The sequence below is a fragment of the Cololabis saira genome, chromosome 15 (genome assembly GCF_033807715.1).
Source record: "Cololabis saira isolate AMF1-May2022 chromosome 15, fColSai1.1, whole genome shotgun sequence".
Classification (NCBI taxonomy): domain Eukaryota; kingdom Metazoa; phylum Chordata; class Actinopteri; order Beloniformes; family Belonidae; genus Cololabis; species Cololabis saira.
In genome coordinates this window covers 24783565-24806307 of record NC_084601.1, presented here as the reverse complement: position 1 = coordinate 24806307, position 22743 = coordinate 24783565, and the positions used below count along the sequence as shown (strand labels likewise).

Here is a 22743-nt window from a genome sequence, read left to right as displayed (position 1 = left end):
ATAGTGTCCGGATCAGCTCATAAAAGTAGCTGCTCTGACTTATCCATAGGTGCAGCTTCAGCAGTCATTCATTACATCCCGTCTTGTAAAACAATGACTCTTTTATAATGTTTCGGCGGCCCAACAGTAGATCAAAAAGTAGGAGGCTCACAAAGTCCAATAATCCACTCCTTTCTCTGGTGCACTTTGTCATGGATGGAGTCGATGCTTTAGAGCTTTGTGTTGTATTGATTTCCGTCACGTGGACACTCCCAGGGTAATTGCACTGCCCACTTGTGATAAATTCACTGCCTTGTTTCAAGTTTTTGCGGCCGCAAACCCAAACCATTAAAAGCTGGTCCTGAGACCATGCAGAAGTCAGGGGGCCGACCGTCCCCAACAAACCAACCTCCTTATGTCTTCAGTGATTTTCTAAAATTATCAAATTTGTCAAACGGTGAAGGAATGTCAGAATGATCTATTGAGGGCTTTTCTTGAGATTTGAACTTTGTACATCAGAAAACATTGTTCATAGAGCCTTCAAGGACCAGGACTTTTCATGACTTTTTATCTGTGCTGTTCAATTCAGATTGTTATTTAAATTATTTATTAAGTAGAAAAGCGGAAGTAAGACTAGAGGCAAAACCAAGAATAATCGTGGCCTCCATCGGCCAGTTGCTTTTAAATTTGGTGCATTCTTTCCACGTGCCTTTACGGACCCGTCCATGGACCCGTCGATATTTCATGAAAATCATTCACATTCACTGGAGACTGCACTGACGATGACTGCTGGACCAGCATGCAGTTCTCACTGTATGGAACCTCATATGTGGTTCCAAACATGGCCTTTGTTTTGTCCTAAACGCTTGACCGTTTCAGCTCTTGAACAAATCAGAGTACTTGTAAAAAACATCATCCACTTATCTACACACACCACTGCACACCACTAATACACACCACTAACACACACCACACCACTAATACACATCACTAATACACACCACTGCACCCGACTAACACACACTACACCACTAATACACACCACACCACTAACACACACCACTAACACACACCACACCACTAACACACACCTCACCACTAATACACACCACTAACACACACCACACCACTAACACACACCTCACCACTAATACACACCACTAACACACACCACACGACTAACACACACCACACCACTAACACACACCACTAATACACACCACACCACTAACACACACCACACCACTAACACACACCACTAATACACACCACACCACTAACACACACCACTAATACACACCACACCACTAACACACACCACTAATACACACCACACCATTAATACACACCACTAATACACACCACACCACTAACACACACCACTAATACACACCACACCATTAATACACACCACTAATACACACCACACCACTAACACACACCACTAATACACACCACACCATTAATACACACCACTAATACACACCACACCACTAACACACACCACTAATACACACCACACCACTAACACACACCACTAATACACACCACACCACTAACACACACCACTAATACACACCACACCACTAACACACACCACTAATACACACCACACCACTAACACACACCACTAATACACACCACACCACTAACACACACCACTAATACACACCACACCACTAACACACACCACTAATACACACCACACGACTAACACACACCACTAACACACACCACACGACTAACACACACCACTAACACACACCACACGACTAACACACACCACTAACACACACCACACGACTAACACACACCACACCAAATATAGTTGTTCAGGTAGATGTTTGATTTAGTTAAAATAAGTAAGGGATAATGCCCGACGAGGTGTACATTATCAGAAATGTAAGGACGACGCGGGTTAAATAACGGTTTGCCTCCACGAAGTCCATATATTTATGTTAATGTACACCTCGAAGGGCATTATCCCGCTTATACCAAGGTCACTTTCCAAAAAACATAAATATTAAATAAGTTATTCATGCTTTAATGTGTTTTCAGTTGAAATCATTAGTTTTATAACAAGCCACAGCTGAGCGGCTGAGCGGACTATTTAATCTCTCGTCTGCAGCCGTTGGAACCTGGTAAGTTAAAAAGTTTTTTAACAAGCCATAACTCAGTTTCCTTGGTAACACGTGAGGGTCAAACAGTAAACAGTAAATATATTTAAAATTGTTAAATTCACCAAATAAATTAAAAGAAATGACAAAATCCCTCATGTCGCTGTCTTGCGGTAGCCAGCTCTTCTTCTCTGAATCTCCGTTGCCGTGGTTACCACCTGGCAGTTGATCCAGCGCAATAATATTAAAGATATCAGGCAATTTGACCGAACTTGTTTTCTAGGTGTAGATTATCACTTTTAATGTACACCTGCCAGCCAATCAGAATCGAGTATTCACACAGACCGCGGTATAATCTCATTTGTCGGCCTATTGGCCACAAATGAGGACAGGCTATTTCTTCATGAATCCTGTATCTGAGGGCTCCCCGGTGACTTGGAGGGGCGGGGGGGGGGGGGCTCTGTATGGAGACCCCTGGACGCTTCCTGGTTAGTAGATGTGCTCAGGAATGTGACAGCACTTTCTACCAGATGTGTGAATTCAGATGGAGCCATCTCAGACTCGTGGTCCGATTGTTGCGGAGCGTCATCCTCCCGGTGTCCAGAGAGGAGGGAGCCGTTTAAGAACTTCACTCAGATTTAACGGCAGATGAAAGAGGACATGAATTGCCAACTGAGAGCAACACATGTAGCAGACAAAAGCAATCTGTCATGTCCCCTCCAACACCTCACCTCCAATAAGATTACATCAATCAATAACCTCTCGTATGAGTGATTGGATTCTGTCTGCCTCCAAAGTACAAAGGGTGGGGGTGGTGGGGGGCTCACTTTTTTTCCAATGATTAAAGCACAGCCAAATTGCTTGATAACATCAAGGACCTTGCGGTGTCTGGGTGGGTGAGGGCATTGCTGGAGCAGATAACAGCTGGTCGTGGCCGCCGACGGCCACAACAACCCGGCTACTTGATGCTCAGCAGCCAATGAAGGTCCAGATTGACTGGGCTCTGCAGAAGGCTGATAATTTCACTGTAATGTAACCAACCGAATCCTGGATCTGTGTCCATGTTGTTCATTGCTGACTGTTACTAAAACCATATAAAACCCACTTCAAGGGTAGGAGAGCACACTAAAGCAACGCCCTGAGTTTAGAGCAGAACGTCCTGACTTTGCTTGTGTTTCCACCTCAAGGCATGTACAGTATTATGGATAGTTTTACAGCCACATGCAGAAGGAGGTCCAACTGTTTTTGTGTTTAAAGGCGTCATAAACATCATCTGATCGCAGTGGGTTTTAGCATTAGGCAAATACAACCGTAGATGGATTAGAACACCACTTTTATTGACATGATTATTTTAACAGAGTTGAAGCCAAAGATGTTGTGGTACCATGACTGTAAAGCAACCCCAAATCATTACACCCCCACCACCGTGCCCAGTGGTGGACAGTAACGGAGTAAATTTACTTGAGTACTGTACTTAAGTACATATCCAGAGGATTTGTACTTTACTTGAGTATTAGATTTCTTTGGTACTTATTACTCTTACTTGAATACATTTCCAAGACAAATATTTTTACTTTTACTCGAGTAAATTTCTAGGAAGGCTGAAAAGTACTCGTTACTTTCAGGTCTGCTCTTTTTTCTTCTTCCCTAAAATCCTATTGGACACAAGCTGTTTTTGTCAAAGGAGGAGACCTATCACAGTGCACGCTCTCCACTGGGATGTACGTAAAGCGGAAATACGTCAAGCCTCCTCAAAACGATACCGCCAAAGTATCAAGAAACAAGAGTTAAAAGATCCTTAAATTAATTTAGAAAAAATATAGTAATTTACTGATGTGGAAAATAAGAAATTTACTCTTACTCTTACTCTTACTTTTACTTAAAGTAAATTTAAAAGCATTTACTTTTGGATACTTAAGTACCTTTAAAAGCAAGTACTTTTCTACTCTTACTCGAGTAATATTTTGACTGAGCTACTTTTACTTGTAACGGAGTAAATTTTGACCAGTAGTATTTGTACTCTTACTCAAGTACTGGGGTCGAGTACTCTGTCCACCTCTGACCGTGCCTGACACTTGGTATGAGAGATTTCTGCCAAAATGCTGATAGAATATAAGTAAACTGAAGCCTAAACGTTCTGCGGCTGCAAAACAAGCCACGACCATCATCCCTCCACCACCATGCTTGTCAGTGGCTAGGAGGTGTTGCTGCTGAAATGCAGATGTTTGATTTTCTCAAAAACTTGGTTTTCAACCAGAAATCTCCACTTTGGTCTCATCTTTTCAGGGACATTGTTTCAGGAGTTTCAGGAGGTGGAAATCGTGAAACGTTTTTACTAGTTTTCTTTGGAAAGCACCAGGTAGCCAGCTCAAACAAGTGAATCTGTCAAATTGTGTGTAGATAAACTCTGTAAGAAAGGAGCTGGTGTTGAGCTTTGAACTCTGAGTGACAGCTCAGGGTTTCTATGGTGACAAGTTCTGAGTGACAGCCCAGGTTGCTCTGCTGGCGTAAAGAGCAGTAATCTATCTGACTAAGGCTCTAAATACCCTAAAACTTGGTGTCAAACTGTGGCTTTTTCAATAAAAATGTCAGCTTTGCCACTGCGATCATCTCCCCCGGCGTTTAAGAGTTACATTACGAGAGATTTTGATGAAAACTTGATCTGTGTTGAGTGAAAACTCTGGTCTCCAGAGCAGGTGAAGGAAACACCTACATTAGATTTACACCTAGCCGCTGGACACTATTTCTATAGTTGCTTATTTTTGTTTTTCCTTTTTCCCTGGTAAAAAGGTTGTTTTATGAGGAAACTGAACCACCTGTTACATGCAGTCGTTACATGCATCACGCACATGAGCTTGTCCTTTCAGCACTTAAACCAAGTTTAGACCCAAGTGACGATACATTTTTTGGCAACAGAAAGTGGGATTATGGTTTGTAACATTCGCACCAATCACATTTTTTTCAGATGCTCGTGTTTTCCATCAATACTTGCTTCACAGTGACTTTTGCAAGTGAAAGACTTCGTGTGAATGCAGTTTTTACCGTTCCACTACTTTGATTTTGTCAGTTATTCATCGTTGCTAATGTGTTTTGATGTGTAAAAAAAAAAACAGACCCATGAATACAAACCAAAATTTTTCTTTCTGCACCAGATGGGAGAACTTTTAGGATTTTTTTTTTCTTTCTTTTTTCTTTACATCCGCTGCTAGTCTAAAACGCGAAAAACAGGGAAACGCACAACGAGCACACAAGCCTTGGAGATCTGTAAGAGAAAAAACAAACAGACATGAGAACAGGCAGAGACACAAACAGCAACCATTTCAGGTCCCTGAGGCTGAATATAAAGTTAGGCTACTGCGATTATCTGTCCCCCAAAACTGTGGAGTGAGCATGTAGGTGCGTGCGTGCGTGCGTGCGTGCGTGCGTGCGTGCGTGCGTGCGTGCGTGCGTGCGTGCGTGCGTGCGTGCGTGCGTGCGTGCGTGCGTGCGTGCGTGCGTGCGTGCGTGCGTGCGTGCGTGCGTGCGTGCGTGCGTGCGTGCGTGCGTGCGTGCGTGCGTGCGTGTGTAAAACAATGCTCTACCTGAACTGTAACTAGGGTGGAGGAGGGAGGGCGCAACTTTTAGGATTTCAGCGCTGGAAGAACTACAACTCACTGAGCTAGCTGCTAAAGAACAAAAACAAAAAAAACTTCACTTTCGACAGCCCAGCTCTGAATTCACCAGAATCCACCAGATTCATGTCATTACAAGCATCTGTGACAATTCACAATAGTTTTTAATCTCTTTGGTCTGTTCTGTTTGCGATGGACGACTACAGAGTCACCGTCTTCTTTGCTTTGCTCTGATTGGACAGTGTCTGAAGTTATGTGAATGAATGAGCTGTCCATCAATTCTGCTGATTATATTGATCCTGTCAATCATCCAGATCTATCTGACCATTCCTGAGATATGAGAATAACAAATAAAATGAAATAAAATGATAAGAAAAGAGGTAAAATAATAAAAAGCACAAGTTGGGCAGTAGAGTACAGCAGGTACACATCTCATTCTTACAATGGCAAGAATTACGTTTCTATACGGTCAAAACGTACAAAGACCGGGTCAAATACAGTATTACAAAAGTAATCTGTAACAATTCGTACGGTGAATTAAACCAATTTGACAATTCTATGCCACAATGCCTGTTTCCAGGTCTTATTTCACACAACTGACAAGAATTACGTTTCTATACGGTCAAAACGTACAAAACATAGAAAAGAATGAATACATTTAATGATATTTATGATAAATAAAGCCAGTTTTACAGTTTGTTAGATGAAAAACATTTGTAAAACAAGAAATGGACCAAAATGGCCAACTTGGAAAATCCATCTAAACATTCCTCTCTATAAACATCTTTAAAAACTCTCTGTTGTACAAAATGAAAGTCAGTCTTGGTTAAATAAGTGGTGTGATGTTGTAAAATGGATTTCTACAGCGTTGTGTTTTAACTACATGAACAGATATGCGCTTTAAAAGTGGAGGATTTTGTCTGAAGGAGTCATTTTTAATTTAATTATTAGGGCCTGATTAAATGAATATTTATTGTCTAAAATTAGTTGGAACCAGTAACCTCGAAGATAAGTCTTGTTAGGAGGGGGTAAATGCAGAGATGTTGCCCTGGATGCTTGGCAGAGATGGGGGGAAGGTGATCAGGGACTGGTGTTCGCCGTAGTCCAATAAAACAAGTCCTCCTGTGAATCTGGAAGCTTTTCAAGTGTCTCCAGCGGGGAAACAGAACACTTTGGTCCTTCATTTCTGCCCGAGTTGGAGACTCATGTAAAAATCAATTTGAACGCAACAATAGGAGCGAGCTCATTAGCGGAGCACACACACTTTGGTCATTTGTCTTTTATTCAGCCGGCGGCTGGAGGGCACTTTAAACTCCCTTAGTTTCTGAGGCAGATATGCCTGCTCAGCCGTCGCGCGCACCGTTTATGTGTGTGTGAAAGCGGTGTGTTTGTGCTAATGTGCAGCAGCTGTCGGGTTATACCCCTACAACTCATAAGATGCCAATTATCCGTGCCAATTAAAATTTTACTCTGCTTTCACTGAATCTGCTGCACTTAATTTCTAAATACCTCACTGGATTATGGCAGCAGTTTCCCAGGTATTGTCGGACTGGTGCCAAAGGGCAGCGCTGTGTAATATCACACCGACTAGAGACTCATTACAGTCGGTCTAAACAGAGTCACCCCTGTGTGTTGTTGTCTGGCATCAGCCTGACTGGTTTATTGGAGCTTGGACCATCATTCCCAGTGATAATATTTGCTCCTCTGGTGTCACTTCAGTTCAGTTTTACAGCCCAAATCAGAAACATGTTGGAACTCTCTCTGAAACAATAATCTGTAAATCTCATAAACCCATACTTTACTCCACAACACAGAAAAAATACCATGTTTGGACATTTTACCATTTGATGAAAAGTATTAGTTTATTTTGAACTAATGGCAGTAAAACATCTCCTGACTCCGCTCAAGCCGAGTTAATCCAGACTCACATGGGCGAAACAAGCACAGCTGGTGGTACTTATATATATAATAATTCTAGAATTTTATGATATTAAAATAATATTATACCAATCTATATACAGTTTGTGTAAATACATGTTGTTTCTCACATTTACAGTATAATAATAATAATTTACCGCTGCTGTATAAACCATTTCTGTTGTGCTCTTAGTTAAAGTTTTAAACCACTAATCAAATATATTTGACCGTGTAGCATTTTATTTCCAGCAGCCAGACGATCATTGTTATTCGCAATAAAACATGGAGAACTACAGAAGAGTATTAGGGTCAGGCAGGATAAAAATAAAAATAGATAGAATAGAAGATTTTTGTTTTTCATTATGAGAAAAAAGTTGAAATGTCGAGAAAAAGTCGAAATGTTGAGATTAATGTTGAAGTACAATTTCGAGAAAAAAGTTGAAATGTCAGGATTAATGTTGAAATACAATTTCAAGAATAAAGTCAAAATTTCATGTTGAAGTTGAAATGTTGAGAAAAAAGGCGAAATTTCGACTTTATTCACAAGATTTCAACTTTTTTTGACTTTTTTCTCAACATTTAGACTTTCTTCTCGAAGTGCACAAAAAAAAAAAAATCTTCCCCTCACAAATATTTTTCTCCTGTCTGGCCCTAATACTCCTAATACCGTAGAGAACACATTCTGTGTTGTCTTGGTCACGTTGACTCATCTTGGCTGGAGGTCCACAGACCTGAACCACTTCTAGACTGTTAACCTAACTGTGGACTGAGCGATGCATGAACACTTTGAGATGACCTTGTCTGCTCTTGGCTACACGTGCGTTTCTAGGCAGCGTGGACACAGCAGCCCGGGAGCTCGGTGTGTGTTTTTCAGCCATTATCCTTATTCATTTATGAAGTCTGTGTCATTGCATTTACATGCAAAAGCCGTCCATTAACTGTTGGCTTAGATTGTTGTTAAAGAGAAATATCAAACTACAGTCATCATCAGGAGAGTCAATACAGCAGATTCACAGCAAACTAGTAAGCTAAAGCGTCAGTGTATTATATTGACGTGGAATAAAATACATTAAAAGCACAAGTCTTGTATAACAAGATGTGATTGACCTGTAACTGAAATACAATCATTTAGGAGGTCGACTCCCGCCAATAACCTCCCCATGAGTTGTAAACACACACACACTTCACAATTAGAGCCAATTATGTCTTAATCAATGGGGGAGATTCACATTCTCCAATGAAAATCAGATAACGTGAGGTCAAACGAGTCGAGTCGTCTCCCTCACTGAGGCCAATGAGAGGAGCTGAACATTAGTCAATTGCACAACCATGATAATAGAAAGTAGCACACTTTATCAACATATGTGCCAGAAAATCATTCAAATGTTTAAAGAATCTTCTTCAGAGACAGATTGGGAGGATTTGAATATTTCTCCTTATACAGTGTACTAAACCATTTGGCAGTTGAAAGAATCAGGGGGAATTTCAGTGTGTAAAAGAAAAGGGGGAAGTGTAACATGAGCTAATATGCTGTTGTAACCCACCTGGGTTTCAGAAGTTAATGTTGTGGAACGGTGCAGTTCCATGGCCGACCAGAAGGTGGCGCGTCCGCTATGAGTAAACCGCGCAGCCTGTGTTCACTCTCTTTTCGGCAGAAGTCATTGCCAAGAGCACACAGCTTACCAACTGAGAACTCCCGGGTGTTACATTGTGTGAGGATTCAGCTGGAATGGAGAGCCTCTGTTAGCAGGCCTTAGCTCCGATTGGTTTTTTTACCCAGACCGAGTCGATCGGGATCTGAACTTTATATTCAGTGGCGAGCCAGTTTGAATTGAGGATTGACTGTGGAGGAACCAGCAACGCGGTGTGGCCAGCCGCAGGATCCATCTGCAGAGCACAGCCTCGTCAATTCCTTTTTCATTAACAGACAGATAAGACTAACACTCAAAATCTACCCGGGTAGTTCGAACACAGACATCAAAGAACACACACTCATACACAAGAAGACCTTTGCTTCTTTCCCTAAAGGAGCAGTACGCATTGGACATTGAACTCTTTATTTTGAAGGAAGCTCTATTTTATTTTATTTATTTTTATGGGCCCATTTATTGTGCATTTGTGCACACTAGGAAGCCGGCTTAGGTAGGCAGGGTTTGTAAACTCATCTTTATTACTTTGTGAACAATACATTGAATTCAAACCATTCTGTTGTGTGTGTGTGTGTGTGTGTGGTAATTCTGCTGACACAGGTTTTCAGGCTCTTCAGTCGTTCCTAGACCTTACTGATACTGGTTCAATAAACATAATCTATAAACTTACCTTCGGTAACCGTTACACTGTGTTAACTTAGTGTTGAGGGGACGTCTCTGGACATAGTGGAACCATGTACTGCACTAGCTGAGGAGTACCACATGGCTCTGTATGAAGACCTCTGCTTCTTTAATTCTACACACTCCCGGTCAGCATCATCTTGTTTAGAAGAGCAGAAAGAACCTTAATATGCAGATGACACTCTGACTTATGTTCCCAACACTCTTTGGCACTCTGACTTATGTTCCCAACACTCTTTGGTTTATCTTGATTTATCTTGCCAATTGTATCACATATGCTTTTTAGAAGGGATGGCTACTGTGCTATAAACCACAGATAAAAAGACTTGTTTAAAGGACAAATGGAACAAAATACCATCTGAAACTCATCATTGCTTAGTCTCCTCTTTACCAGAAAACCTTTTAACTGAGTGCGTTGTCTAAAATGCAAAAAATGGATGTTTATCAACATAAGCTATGGAGTTAATGGGACAAAATATGAAATATCCATACATTGTATCAAGACAATTGGATAAACACTTATGTTAAGTTACCCATAGGTTACTGAAAAGTGATCTAGAAGCCCATTGTGAGAGCTCTGATGGTCACCAATGTAGAGAAGGTGAAGGATCGATGGATGGACTTGATGTGTCCACAACACGGAGGACATTTAACAAGCAGTATGTCCACAGCAGAACAGCACAGCAGAAGACAAAGTTTGAAAAAATGACCTTGGGAGTCTGCAATGTTGCAGAGACAATGTCCAATAGAGGGAATGCGCATGACGTCACAGATGCGACTTCACAGCGGATTACGCCCACTGAGTGGCAGAAAGACTGAGTGGAAGCGTAAACTTTCAGTTTGAGCAACTGGAAAACATCTAAAATGGGAAAGAGCTGTTGTGCGATCGACTGTACTCATAGATTTATCAAGAAACCGGAGTTATTGTTTTACAGACTGCCAAAAAATAAGCTTAAGAGAGACAAATGGATCGTTGCAATTCGCAGAAACAACTGGATTCCAGGCACCGAAACGTGGATTTGTGGTTCCCATTTTGTATCAGGTAATGATGGATTTTTGGGTAGCTAACGTTAATCGGTCAAATCATAAAGTTCGGTGTCCTCATCACTTTAATTTCTACAAAAAATCCTGCCTTGAAGTAGGACCAAGCATCAAGACTTTTGTAAGCCTTCAAGCTTTGCTTCGTGTATTTCCCTGGCGTAGAAATTAAGTACTTATAGATATCAGGAAACTCGATTTGTGGCCAAATATTAATGTCCATGGACCACTCGTTTTTGGGGTAACTGTACGGGTCACTGTCAAGTCCAACTGCCTTTAATTTAAGCCGATAATCGGCTGTTATCCCGTCTTCTCCACTAGTTGCAGCCATTTTTCCTGATGTTTTGCCACTGTGCGAGTAAGGGGGCTGGTCCAGTGGGGAAGTGACGTCAATGCATAACCTCTATAGACTGATGAAACAAAAGTTGGTTATATTCAAGAAGAACACTCAGCATTATTTAGCTTAGCAACATGAAAATATCAACGCAATAGTCAAGCATGATGGAAGGAGTGCCGTGAATTAAGCTTTAATTCCCATTTGTGTTCACCATAAATGATTTCCAAGTGTACAAAAAACTGCTCTTGGATAACGGTTATGTGCAGATTTATGAAGATTAGGACCTTCTGGGGATCAACAGTCAGTTCAGGTTCTTTAGTGTGTCCTCTGAGGATGGCAAATAAATCCTGCCTCTGGATGTCTAACAAGCATTTATCTGACACTAACAAGGCTCGTTTTTATCTGGCTGCTCACAAAAACCGCTGGACAGTCAACGGCTGTCCGAGGTCAAGGGAGTGGAGTGATTACAAGGGCATTAATGAAGGCTGATCAGTGACAGCCAGTCATGCCATCATCTGTCTTCGCTCCTGAGCTGCTCTCATGGCTAAAGGAAGGCAGCAGCTTTATTTATGTCGTGTTCTCCCTCTCTGGTCTTCAGGTGTGACGAGTGCCAGCTCTGCTATCACTTCGGATGTCTGGACCCCCCGCTGAAGAAATCTCCCAAGCAGACGGGGTACGGCTGGATCTGCCAGGAGTGTGACACGTCTTCATCCAAGGTCAGAGGCTTTCCTTTACACATGGCTTGTTTCTTTCTCCTCGGTATTCAGGACCAGATTTTCTTAATTAAATCTTTATTTAATTGCATCAAATATTCAGGCTAGGGTTGGCGATCGATTCAAATGTCAAGAATCGATTCCAATACTTAGGATTAGAAAAAAACGATTTGATTCGATTCGAGCAGCATCAGCACTGGCTATTCACCATTGTACAGTTTTCAATTCAATTCAATTTTATTTATATAGCGTCTATTACAACAGAAGTTCATTTTTTCCATTTATTTTTTTCATTTATATATTTAGCACAATTTCTGTTTAAAAACAGTGCATGGAGGGAACGAAGCCCGAAGGGCTTGTACAGAGCTCCACTCCCATCAACAACTGTGATGAAATAACAAAGATAATGTACAACAGATTAAAAAATGTTTTAAATATAAAGGTAAAAGAGAACATGGATACAAGGTCTGGATTACATTAAAGATAAAGACATTGAAGGTTAAGACAGAATAAGATGTTTTTTTAATAACTTTCTGAAGGAGGTAAAAGATAACATTGACTTCCGCAACACATTCAAGTCATTCCAGAGTTTTGGATCTAAATGTAATATTAAATTGATGACCAGATGTTCGACAGAAGGGTAAATGAAGATTGCCACTGTGTCTAGTTGGATATGAATTAAAATCAGATGAAAAAGTAAAAAACTGCTGGAAAGTGACAGGAAGATCTTGTTTTCTATTGATAAACTTATGCACAAACAAGCATGAGTGAGAAACAAGCATGAGCAGTGAATATTTCATAAAAAGAGGTGCAGATGGTTCGTGTCTACCAGACTGAGGGATCGCTCTTAAAAATCTGTTTTGGATTATCAGTAATTTGTTGAGAAAAGTTGGATAAGTTGCAGACCAGACAATATTGCAGTAATTCATATATGGAAATAGGAAACTATAATACAGTCAAGTGAGCAGAGGGATGGATCAAGGGACAAACCTTTTTCAGTATGCCAAGCATTTTCATTGATCTTTTGCAAACTTGATTAATATAATTATTCCAATTTAGACCTTCATCCAAAACAACACCCAGAAATGTTGTGTGTGAGACACTTGAAGGATTTCAGTTCCGTTAATTCATATTTTAGCTTCTTCTTTTTCATAAGGTTTATTTTTGTTGCAGAAGATCATAAAGTTAGATTTCTTTACATTTAGAGTTAGCTTATAAGTTGTCTCTAGGATCTTTCAAGACACAAGAACATGACCCCCCCAGCAATTATTACATAAACATAACAGTTTGTTATGTTTAAAGGTTTGTTCACCAACCGGTGTTCATGTGGACACAGAATCCACCTCCACAGGAGAGGTGGGGCTCTTGGGTTGCTCTTGAGGCAAACTCCCTGGGACTCCTCGAATAACTAACAACTGTCTCAAGTGTTTTCCACTTGTGAATTATCTTTCTCACTGGAGAGTGTTGAAATAAAAATTGCTTGGGAGTTTTATCAATGACCCTTTACAGATTGATTGGCAGCAACATTTCCTTCTCTAAGAACACAGCGGTTAGCACACAACTGAATGCTGCAGACAAGAACACAGCCAAACATCTGCTTTCATAGAGGTCTGCACACCTGCTGGTGATCAATCCATCAAGGACCCCAGGAGATTACAGCCTGGTTGGACAGAGGGTTTCCATCCACAAGGAAATGGACAAGGACTCATCTGTTGTCACCTGGAGTCTCTGTTGGCTGTTCGGTGCCCATCATGGTGGGAACTAAACACTGGGACCTAAATCATCCTAGCTGCATTTTGACACAAAGTATCCGTTAGTATTTGCAGAAGAGACTTAATTTAAATATCTAAATATTCTCTTCAGACCATGATTTCCGTTCCACTTAAAGACATTGATTTGCAGAAATTAGAGAGTATCTGCATCACAGACCGTGGAAATGCTGAAGATACGCTCTCATTTACAACTGCTCTTGCTCGTGTTATCTTTCCTTGAAGCTTTGATTGTGTGTGAGAGAGATCTGGTTTTTGTCCCGTCGTGTGGACTTGTTTTTTGCACTGACGTTGTTGTTGGGACCACTAGTCCTTGTGGGGACCAAAGTGTGAGAGAAATCACACTTTGGTCCCCTGCTCCCCCTGATTCTTTCAAAGCAAAGAAAAAAGCAAAGATGATGAAAAACTAAAATATCGACTTCTCAGGAGGCAGAAATCAGCGAAAGAGCTTCTTGTTCATTTTATTCGACAGGCAATGGCAGCAAAAAGTCTGTTTCATGATCCAACTCCGAGGTGCAGATGTTCATAAACCTGGTGGCTGAGGAGAGAATTAAAAAAGGGATGTAGACGGGCGATAAGGAACGACCAGATCTACCAGGAGCTCTGTCACTTCATAGCTGCTCGCGGCTCCCAGCTGACTTTTCAGCAGCGCCGAGACAAACAAACAAAAAAAAAAGCGTTGCCGCTTCTCTCTCTCTTCTCTCTCTCTCTCTCTCTCTCATTTTTTAACTTGATATCGAACACAAGCCACAGACCCAGCAGTACATATATCATCTCCTCTAGGTTCTACATCTTAAGTGTTGTTGTCTTCTTCGTTTAGATCACACATATTTACAAATACATCACAGCAGCTTCACTCCAACCTCCTACTTCTTCGCTTGGAAGCAACGCATTTCCGGTTTCTGGTTTGAAGCAGTCGTGAACTTTCAGCGCTCTTTTCTTCGTGTATGTGTGATTGTTTTGGTTTTGGTTTTTTGCACAATAATTGTCCTTATCTCTTTGATTTACTGTGACCGGAAAAAGTTGGATAAACCATTCAGTAAAAAGATCGCTAACTAGCGGTCGCGGGGCGGGTGAGTGACGGAGAAGTCCGAAGGGTTCACGACGGTGTCACGGCGACGGCGACTAAAGAACCATAATTCAGGCTTAACAGTTTTATACTCACTTTAACTTTTGAATGATATAATCATAATGACAGATTTAAGTACTGCTAACTTGCTTCTACCTTCCCCAACTCTCCTGCTCATTTTGCTTCTCCATCCGCTCAGATTAAATGTTTCTGGTTGTCTCCTGGGTATTTGGTCCTGATGAAGCTGCTCTCCTCCTCCTCCTTCCTCTCTCTCGTTTACATCAGACTGAAGAGCCTCCAGCCTTCAGGTGTCTCTGCCCCAGAGCAAGACGACCTTTCACTGCTGACATCAGAACAGCGTTTTCTCTGCTAACATGTTCATAACGAGGAACACAGAGATCACTCAAACCATGGCAACCGAACAAACAGGAAAACGCTTTAAAGTCCTGTAAAGGCAAGGTAAATTTATTTGTATTGCACAATTCAACACAAGGTAATTCAAAGTGCTTTACATCAACATTAAAAGTAGCAAGACACAATTAAACAGTAAATAACAAATAAAATGATAAGAAAAGAGGTAAAATAATAAAAAGCACAAGTTGTTAAAAAGTAAGGGCAGTAGAGTACAGCAGGAACACATCTCATTCTTACAATGGCAAGAATTACGTTTCTATACGGTCAAAACGTACAAAGACCGGGTCAAATACAGTATTACAAAAGTAATCTGTAACAATCCGTACGGTGAATCAAACCAATTTGACAATTCTACGTCACAATGCCTGCATTCAGGGCTGATGTGAGTCAGGGCTGTAAAGACCATTTCCACCCGAACAGAACACGAGTCAACACCAAGCCGCTGAGTGGACAGTTGAATTCAGTTTGCGTGTGTGGCACCAGTTCACAGGGACATTCAAATGAGAACTCAAGGGAGAACAATTTCAAGGCAGTAAAACTAAAAAATACTCCGGTTTAACATATTGTATCTAATCAAATAATGTAAAAAGACTAGAATGTGATATCCCCCACCTAACTAAAACCAGTGGCCAGGTGCTACATGCACCAAACACTCACCCGCTACCAGTTGAAAGCTTAGTTTCAGTAGATTGTAACGGTGTAAGGACAACCGTTAGGAGACAAAGACCCACTGAGTTCTCTGTGATCAAACCAAGGACATTTTTTAAGGTTTCGGACGGTTCGCTTTAGCGGCAGGAACGTATAAAAGCCGAGCTACTGAGGATTGATTGTTTTGTTTGGGTAGTACCTGGAGTGAAGTAGATTTGTGAAGTCCAAATAGTTTAAAAATGGCTTCATAACCCTTTCCATAATGATATGTTTGCTTCTCTAAGTCCACTCATGATGTCTTACCTTCTTGGCATTGCATTGAGATATTTAGTGGCTTGTGGGTGTTTGTACTCTCCAGAAACCTCTCTGAAACGCTCTCAGGTCCTATGTTCACTTAATGTTTCCCGTCTGCTGTAGTCTCCCAGGGCTGAGCTTTATTTCCACAAGTACATTTATTCAAAGACACCTTGTGGTTGCTGAAATATACACATTTCAAATTAGGCTTGTTATTTTCCAACAGGAATCTCACACTTCAGCCTCGTTAGTGACAAATACGTATAAACCTTCCTCCTCCCATAGTAAACTATGTTTAATAAATGTTCAGAGGCTTGTTAAATGATCTCTTGAGATGCTAACAATGCGGTTTGTGTGTGACTCCCGTCTGCCCGTTGTGAGGGGTTTTTCTGTGAGTCCATCCGTCAAACGGAAGAGGCATGTTTAAGTAACAAATGATAAAGGAAGAAAAAACACGTGTACGCCATTTTGTAATATTGCAGGGACTGCAATTTGAGAGGCTGTTAGGAATGTGACATTTTTGAGAAAGCCTGATGTCCAAACCTTTTAAGGCTCAAGGTGCTCAGAGAGTCTCGGTAATAGCAAGTGTGGGGAGATAATTGACTCCACTCAGGGCATCTAAAAAGCTCTCGGAGATGAGAGCTGTATTTAAGGAAAGTCTTATTATCTGCTTTTAAATGCCAAGCCGTGCGACGGCTCTGCCTGTGGGGGGTGTTTCTTAAATGCCAGCATTAAGTGCAGAATATTACCTGATCTGTGCGTTGGAGATTCGTCTGCTTCTACAGGAAGTCACTCGTAAGAGCTCACAGCTGAGGATGTGCAGCCGTCCAATAGTTAGTAGCACCTCTTTTGGTTCTCTTCCATGTAAAGGCATTGTTGTCTGTTAACACAATGCTGAGAGAGTAAGACATAAGCAGTAGACTTAGAAAAGATTCCACATCAAAGCAGGGAGGGGAGTTGGTGGATTTGGTGGGGTAGGGAGTGGGCTGGGGGGTTTTGGAGGAGCAGCGGTGGGGGGGCACAGATGTGGTGGTCTCATACTTCCACTCAGCATAAACTCTCTCGAAAACTCCAGCAGACGGATGATTTTATTCCAGGAAGTTTACTGGGCCTTTTGTAAAACTGTAAAAAAAACAATAAAGTATGAATATTAACAAAATACAGTGAATTACAATGAGAGCTCACCAATATAGTTATATGATTATTCAAATACTTATGCAAACATTTACTGACCCAATGAAACAAGATCAATAAAGAGATCAATAAATTTTAGACTGAGCGGAGGGGGGAAGGAAAAAGGTCTGAAATGAGGATCTGCAGAATGACTGCAGCTGAATGCAGCCGGAGACGGTTGGATACAGTTCCAGTAGCTCCGCCCACCAGACGTGACTCGGGGCTTCCGGTCAAAATCAGCTTAACTTACTGCGGCAGCACATTCTCACGAACTAAAGGAAGGTAAACGTCAAACCTGACGACGGAGGTGGAGGGATGACAAAAAGATTTGTCCAATTGGGTCAAACATCAGCAAATCTGCATCAGAGGGATCAAGGCTTAGGAATGACCCGGGTCAAAGTCCAGACCTGGATCTGGATTGAAATGTTTGAAGTAGTATAGAGGGAATGCGCATAACGTCACAGATGCAACTTCACAGCGGGTTACGCCCACTGAGTGGCAGAAAGACTGAGTGGCAGAAAGACTGAGTGGCAGAAAGACTGAGTGGCAGCGTAAACTTTCAGTTTGAGCAACTGGAAAACATCTAAAATGGGAAAGAGCTGTTGTACGATCGACTGTGCTCATAGATTTAGCAAGAAATCTGAGTTATTGTTTTACAGACTGCCCAAAAATAAGTTTAAGAGAGACAAATGGATCGCTGCAAATTCACAGAAACAACTGGATTCCAGGCACCGAAACGTGGATTTGCGGTTCCCATTTTGTATCAGGTAATGTTGGATTTTTGGGTAGCTAACGTTAAACCGTCCAATCATAAAGTTCGGTGTCCTCATCACTTTAATTTCGCCAACAAATCCTGCCTTGAAGTAGGACCAAGCGTCAAGACTTTTGTAAGCCTTCAAGCTTTGCTTCGTGTATTTCCCCGGCGTAGAAATTAAGTACATATAAATATCAGGAAACTCGATTCATGGCCAAATATTAATGTCCATGGACCACTGGTTCTTGGGGTAACTGTACGGGTCACTGTCAAGTCCAACTGCCTTTAATTTAAGCCGATAATCGGCGGTTATCCCGTCTTCTTCACTAGTTGCAGCCATTTTTGCCACTCAGTGTGAGTAAGGGGGCTGGTCCAGTGGGGAAGTTGTTCTACTGACCACGAGGGTCTGGCACTAACGGGGAGTGGATGTCCCCTGACCGCCGTGTTCAAAAGTTTACAGCAGAAATACAAAACATGTTTACAGACAAACGGTTTTCATCTCCATAGACAGACTCCACATCAACTACACCTGTACAGAGGTGAATCTTTCCGCATCTCATCAAGCCATAAATGTTTGGATAGTTAGGGGTGTGGCTTTTGAGTGACAGCTGTATTGAAGTCTACGCACGGGCGGGGGTTCAGGGGCGGCTGGGGGGGCGGTACTCCCCCGGCCCGGGGCCCGCTAGTTTTTTGTTGTTTTTTGTGGCACCACTTGGTTCATATTAGGTATAAAGCCTTATAAGCCGTATAATATGTTGTGCTGAAATTTTCACACTCACAGTTAACATTAAAACAAAAATTGCAAGTGAGGGTCCAAATGTATTTTGGGTAAAATCGTTGGTCATCAACAGCCATCTATCAACGTCACCATTGATCACTTGTCAACAGCTACACTGCCCAAGCTACACGCATATTTTGTTGGCCCTAATCCTCCTCCTTTGGGAGATGAACCTGACGTTAGCAGCGATTCATCCCCGGGTCTGGGCCGCCAGAAGCTGCATCATGGTCAGGGAGCAGGTTTACAGGTAGCTACAGTTAGAACAATCACAGACACACACTGGCAGCAAGAAAATGGGAGTTTGTGGTAAATTGTTGATATAGTAGCCCGGCCGCCTAGCTTATTTCCTTCCGTCTGTCGGCTGTAGCGATGATAATAGGGACTCAGCAGCTGCAAAGGGCCCGGTCATATGCCCCGCCCCCCCCGGCCCGGCTCTGATATGTTCCCTACTGAGTCTACAGTATTCATGGAGCTACACAACTGGCGCTTTTACACTAGTACCTACTTAGCCCGACGCGACTCGCCTTGTTCTCGTTTCTTTTCAATACCAAGATCAGAAGTGGGCGGGTTGGAGCGAAGCTGCTGTGACGTATTTGATTGTGTATCTAAACGAAGAAGACAACAACACTAAAGATGTAGAACCTGGAGGAGATGATATATGTGCTGCTGGGTCTGTGACTTGTGTTCCATATCCAGTTAAAAAATGAGAGAAACTTCAAGCGGCGACACTTTTTTTGTTTGTTTGTCTCGGCGCTGCTGAAAAGTCAGCTGGAGCCACGAGCAGCTATGAAGTGACAGAGCTCCTGGTGGATCTGGTCGTTCCTTATCGCCTGTCTAGATCCTTTTTTAATTCTCTCCTCAGCCACCAGGTTTATGAACATCTGCACCTCAGAGTTGGATCAGAAACAGACTTTTGCTCTGCCATTGCCTGTCGGATAAAATGAGGAAGCCGTGAGCCACTCTCCTGACTCAGACGTCTGACTCCAACCCCCCGACCAATCGGTGGCCTGTAGTGTGATGACGTCAGATACAGCCGACTCAGCCGCTTAGAACCTCGGCAGAATAGTTAGAGAAAAGTATCTACTCGGCACGTTAGACCCCTGGTAAAGCGCAAAAAACGGGGGCGTGGTGAGTCGAGTCGCGCTGAGTAGGTACTAGTGGAAAAGCTCCAAGCTTTAGTGAACTGAGTTTAAGTGGTACTACAGCATAGTCGCTCTTGTTTTAAAGATAAAATGACTGGTGAACTCTGGGCTGGACCGGAGGGGTTCGGGGGTGAAAGGTCAGCCGGCGTTAGTTAGCATCATGAGTTGGACAAGCCAAGCTAAGATGAAACGGCTAGCTTGTGGTGGCAGGTGGACGGGTCCTAAGGAACTTCCAGGCTCGTTTCTTCCGTTCACTCAGCTCTGGATGAACCTCGGTTGGGTGGAGTCGGCCTTGCTCAGCTGGAGACCCCCGACCTGACATGACGTCATCTATGCTTCCTGCCGTCCGTCTGGACGTCTCTCTCGGTGTTAAAGGTCAACGTCAACAGCGTCTGGTGTCACAGGTTGTTTTAAAAGCACTATATGTTTCTGATGGTGATTTGTGGCTCTGACTTGCTGGTGTTGTTGAAGTATTTGTGCTGCAGTTGTAATTACAAAGGAGCCGCTGCTTTATGGCACCGCAGAAGAGGGCGAACGTCGCTGCCTCGTGTTTCTGTTGTTGGAAGAAGAAATAAAAGGCTTTATTGGACACCCTCGAGTTCATTACAGTGGCAATGTTTCTCCCAGCCTGCTCAGCTTAGATAAACCCCCTTCGACCAAGGCCACTTCCCTCTCGCTCCAGGTCCTCACTAAATTGATTTCAGCAATAAAGTGACAGTCTTGCCGTAATATACAGATGGCCTTTAAATTCAGCCTTGCTGGCGTGCCAGGAGGCGATTGTTTAAGGCTTTATTTACACCCTCGCAGAGCTGCCAGCATGCTGGGCTTCACGGCAAATCCAACTAGGAGATTTTGATAAAAGGTTCGAATCGCCAAAAGCTCTTAAAGTTGCTAGAACAGTGTTTAAAGTAGTCGACATGGAACTTGTGTGGGATACACTGTTTTAGCTGCTCTCTCACACTCGCTGTCATCAAAAGGTCTGGAACGGTTGAAATTAGGTCCATAAAAGTTGGACCCCAGCAGCGCCGTCGGCCTCCTCCCACTCAGAGAAGCGTCTGTGTTTGAACTTCACTGATTCTTCAGCTCGGCTCAGAGCGTTGCTAACAGTGAAGTTGGAGGCTGCAGGCGCTCAGAACTTCAGTTCCTCTTGATGGCTTAAAGTACGACACCAGTTCAGAAGTTGTGAAGCTGTGTAAAATGTAAATGAAAATCTAAACACTCTTGAAATCCATTCCAGCACGTCTCAGAATGTTGTACCAAGTTTAGTTTTCCTGGTTTGGAACAGAGAGTTTTTAGAGGTTTCTGAAGACAAATACTTAGAGGGACTTTACAAATTGGATGTTTTGACACAGAGAAGCTGTTGCTTTTGACAACTAATTTAGACGTTTCTTTTCATATCATCTTTTGAAGGTGATACATATCTGATATCTGCATCTAAACTGGTTAAATGCTGAGGAAATGACCTCATGAGGCAGATGAACTGGGCTCCTGGCAGCTTATGGCGCTTTTCCACTAGTACCTACTCAGCCCGACTCGACTCGGTTTGGCACTTTTCCACTAGGGGTCTAACGTGCTGAGTAGATACTTTTCTGTTTCTACTCTGCCGAGGTTCTAAGCTGCTGAGTCGGCTGTATCTGACGTCATCACACTACAGGCCACCGATTGGTCGGGGGGTTGGAGTCAGACTTCTGAATCAGGAGGCGGAAATCAGCGAAAGAGCGACTCTGACGGCGGCTTCTTGTTCATTTTATTCTACAGACAACGGCAGCAAAAGTCTGTTTCATGATCCAACTCTGAGGTGCAGATGTTCATAAACCTGGTGGCTGAGGAGAGAATTAAAAAGGGATCTAGACGAGTGATAAGGAACGACCAGATCTACCAGGTGCTCTGTCACTTCATAGCTGCTCACGGCTCCCAGCTGACTTTTTAGCAGTGCTGAGACAAACAAAATTGTTTTAAAAAGTGTTGCCGCTTGAAGCTTCTCTCACTCTCATTTTTTAACTTGATATTGAACACAAGTCACAGACCCAGCAGCACATACATCATCTCCTCCAGGTTCTAGATCTTTAGTGTTGTCTTCATCGTTTAGATACACAATCAAATACGTCACAGCAGCTTCACTCCAACCCTCCTACTTCTGCTCCAGGTGCTGATTGTTATGGAAAAGAAACCAGGCCGAGTTGGAATGAGCCGAGTAGGTACTAGTGGAAAAGTGCCAATAGAAGAAAAACAGGCTCTGACCTCGATGAACACACGTGACATACCAGGTGTCAAACATGGACCTGCTGGTGACACGTGTCTTCAGTACACCAGACGTGAGCATTTATATGAAGCTGTCAGTTGGTTGAGTTAAAGTGAATGGCTTTAGGAGAAGCCATTACACCCCTAATGATTCACATTAATGAGGAAAATCTGATCCATCCACTTAGACGGCCAATGAACAGTTACACCTATGGATGAGGCCTGAAACCAATCTGAGAATGGTCCATGAGGGTTTTTTTGGTTGTTGTTAACACGTCCACTGGTTGTATCCAATCTGTGCCACGTTGAAGGAAAACATCTGAATTGGCTCAGTTGAACCCTGCAATGTAAGTTTGTCATATCTGAATAAATCCATGTCACTTCTGGCATAGTAAAGTCCTGGACTGGGAGTTAAACTG

The 22743-nt window shown here is 42.5% G+C and overlaps 1 protein-coding gene across 2 annotated transcripts in view; it reads left to right on the top strand.

The window, feature by feature from the left end:
- phf14 (PHD finger protein 14) overlaps window positions 1-22743 on the top strand; it is a 118762-nt gene that overhangs the window by 76432 nt on the left and 19587 nt on the right. For both annotated transcript variants that reach the window (XM_061741157.1, XM_061741156.1), the window contains exon 17: window positions 11928-12045. In XM_061741157.1, coding sequence (XP_061597141.1) covers window positions 11928-12045 — 118 coding nt within the window. The remainder of the gene's footprint in view (window positions 1-11927; window positions 12046-22743) is intronic.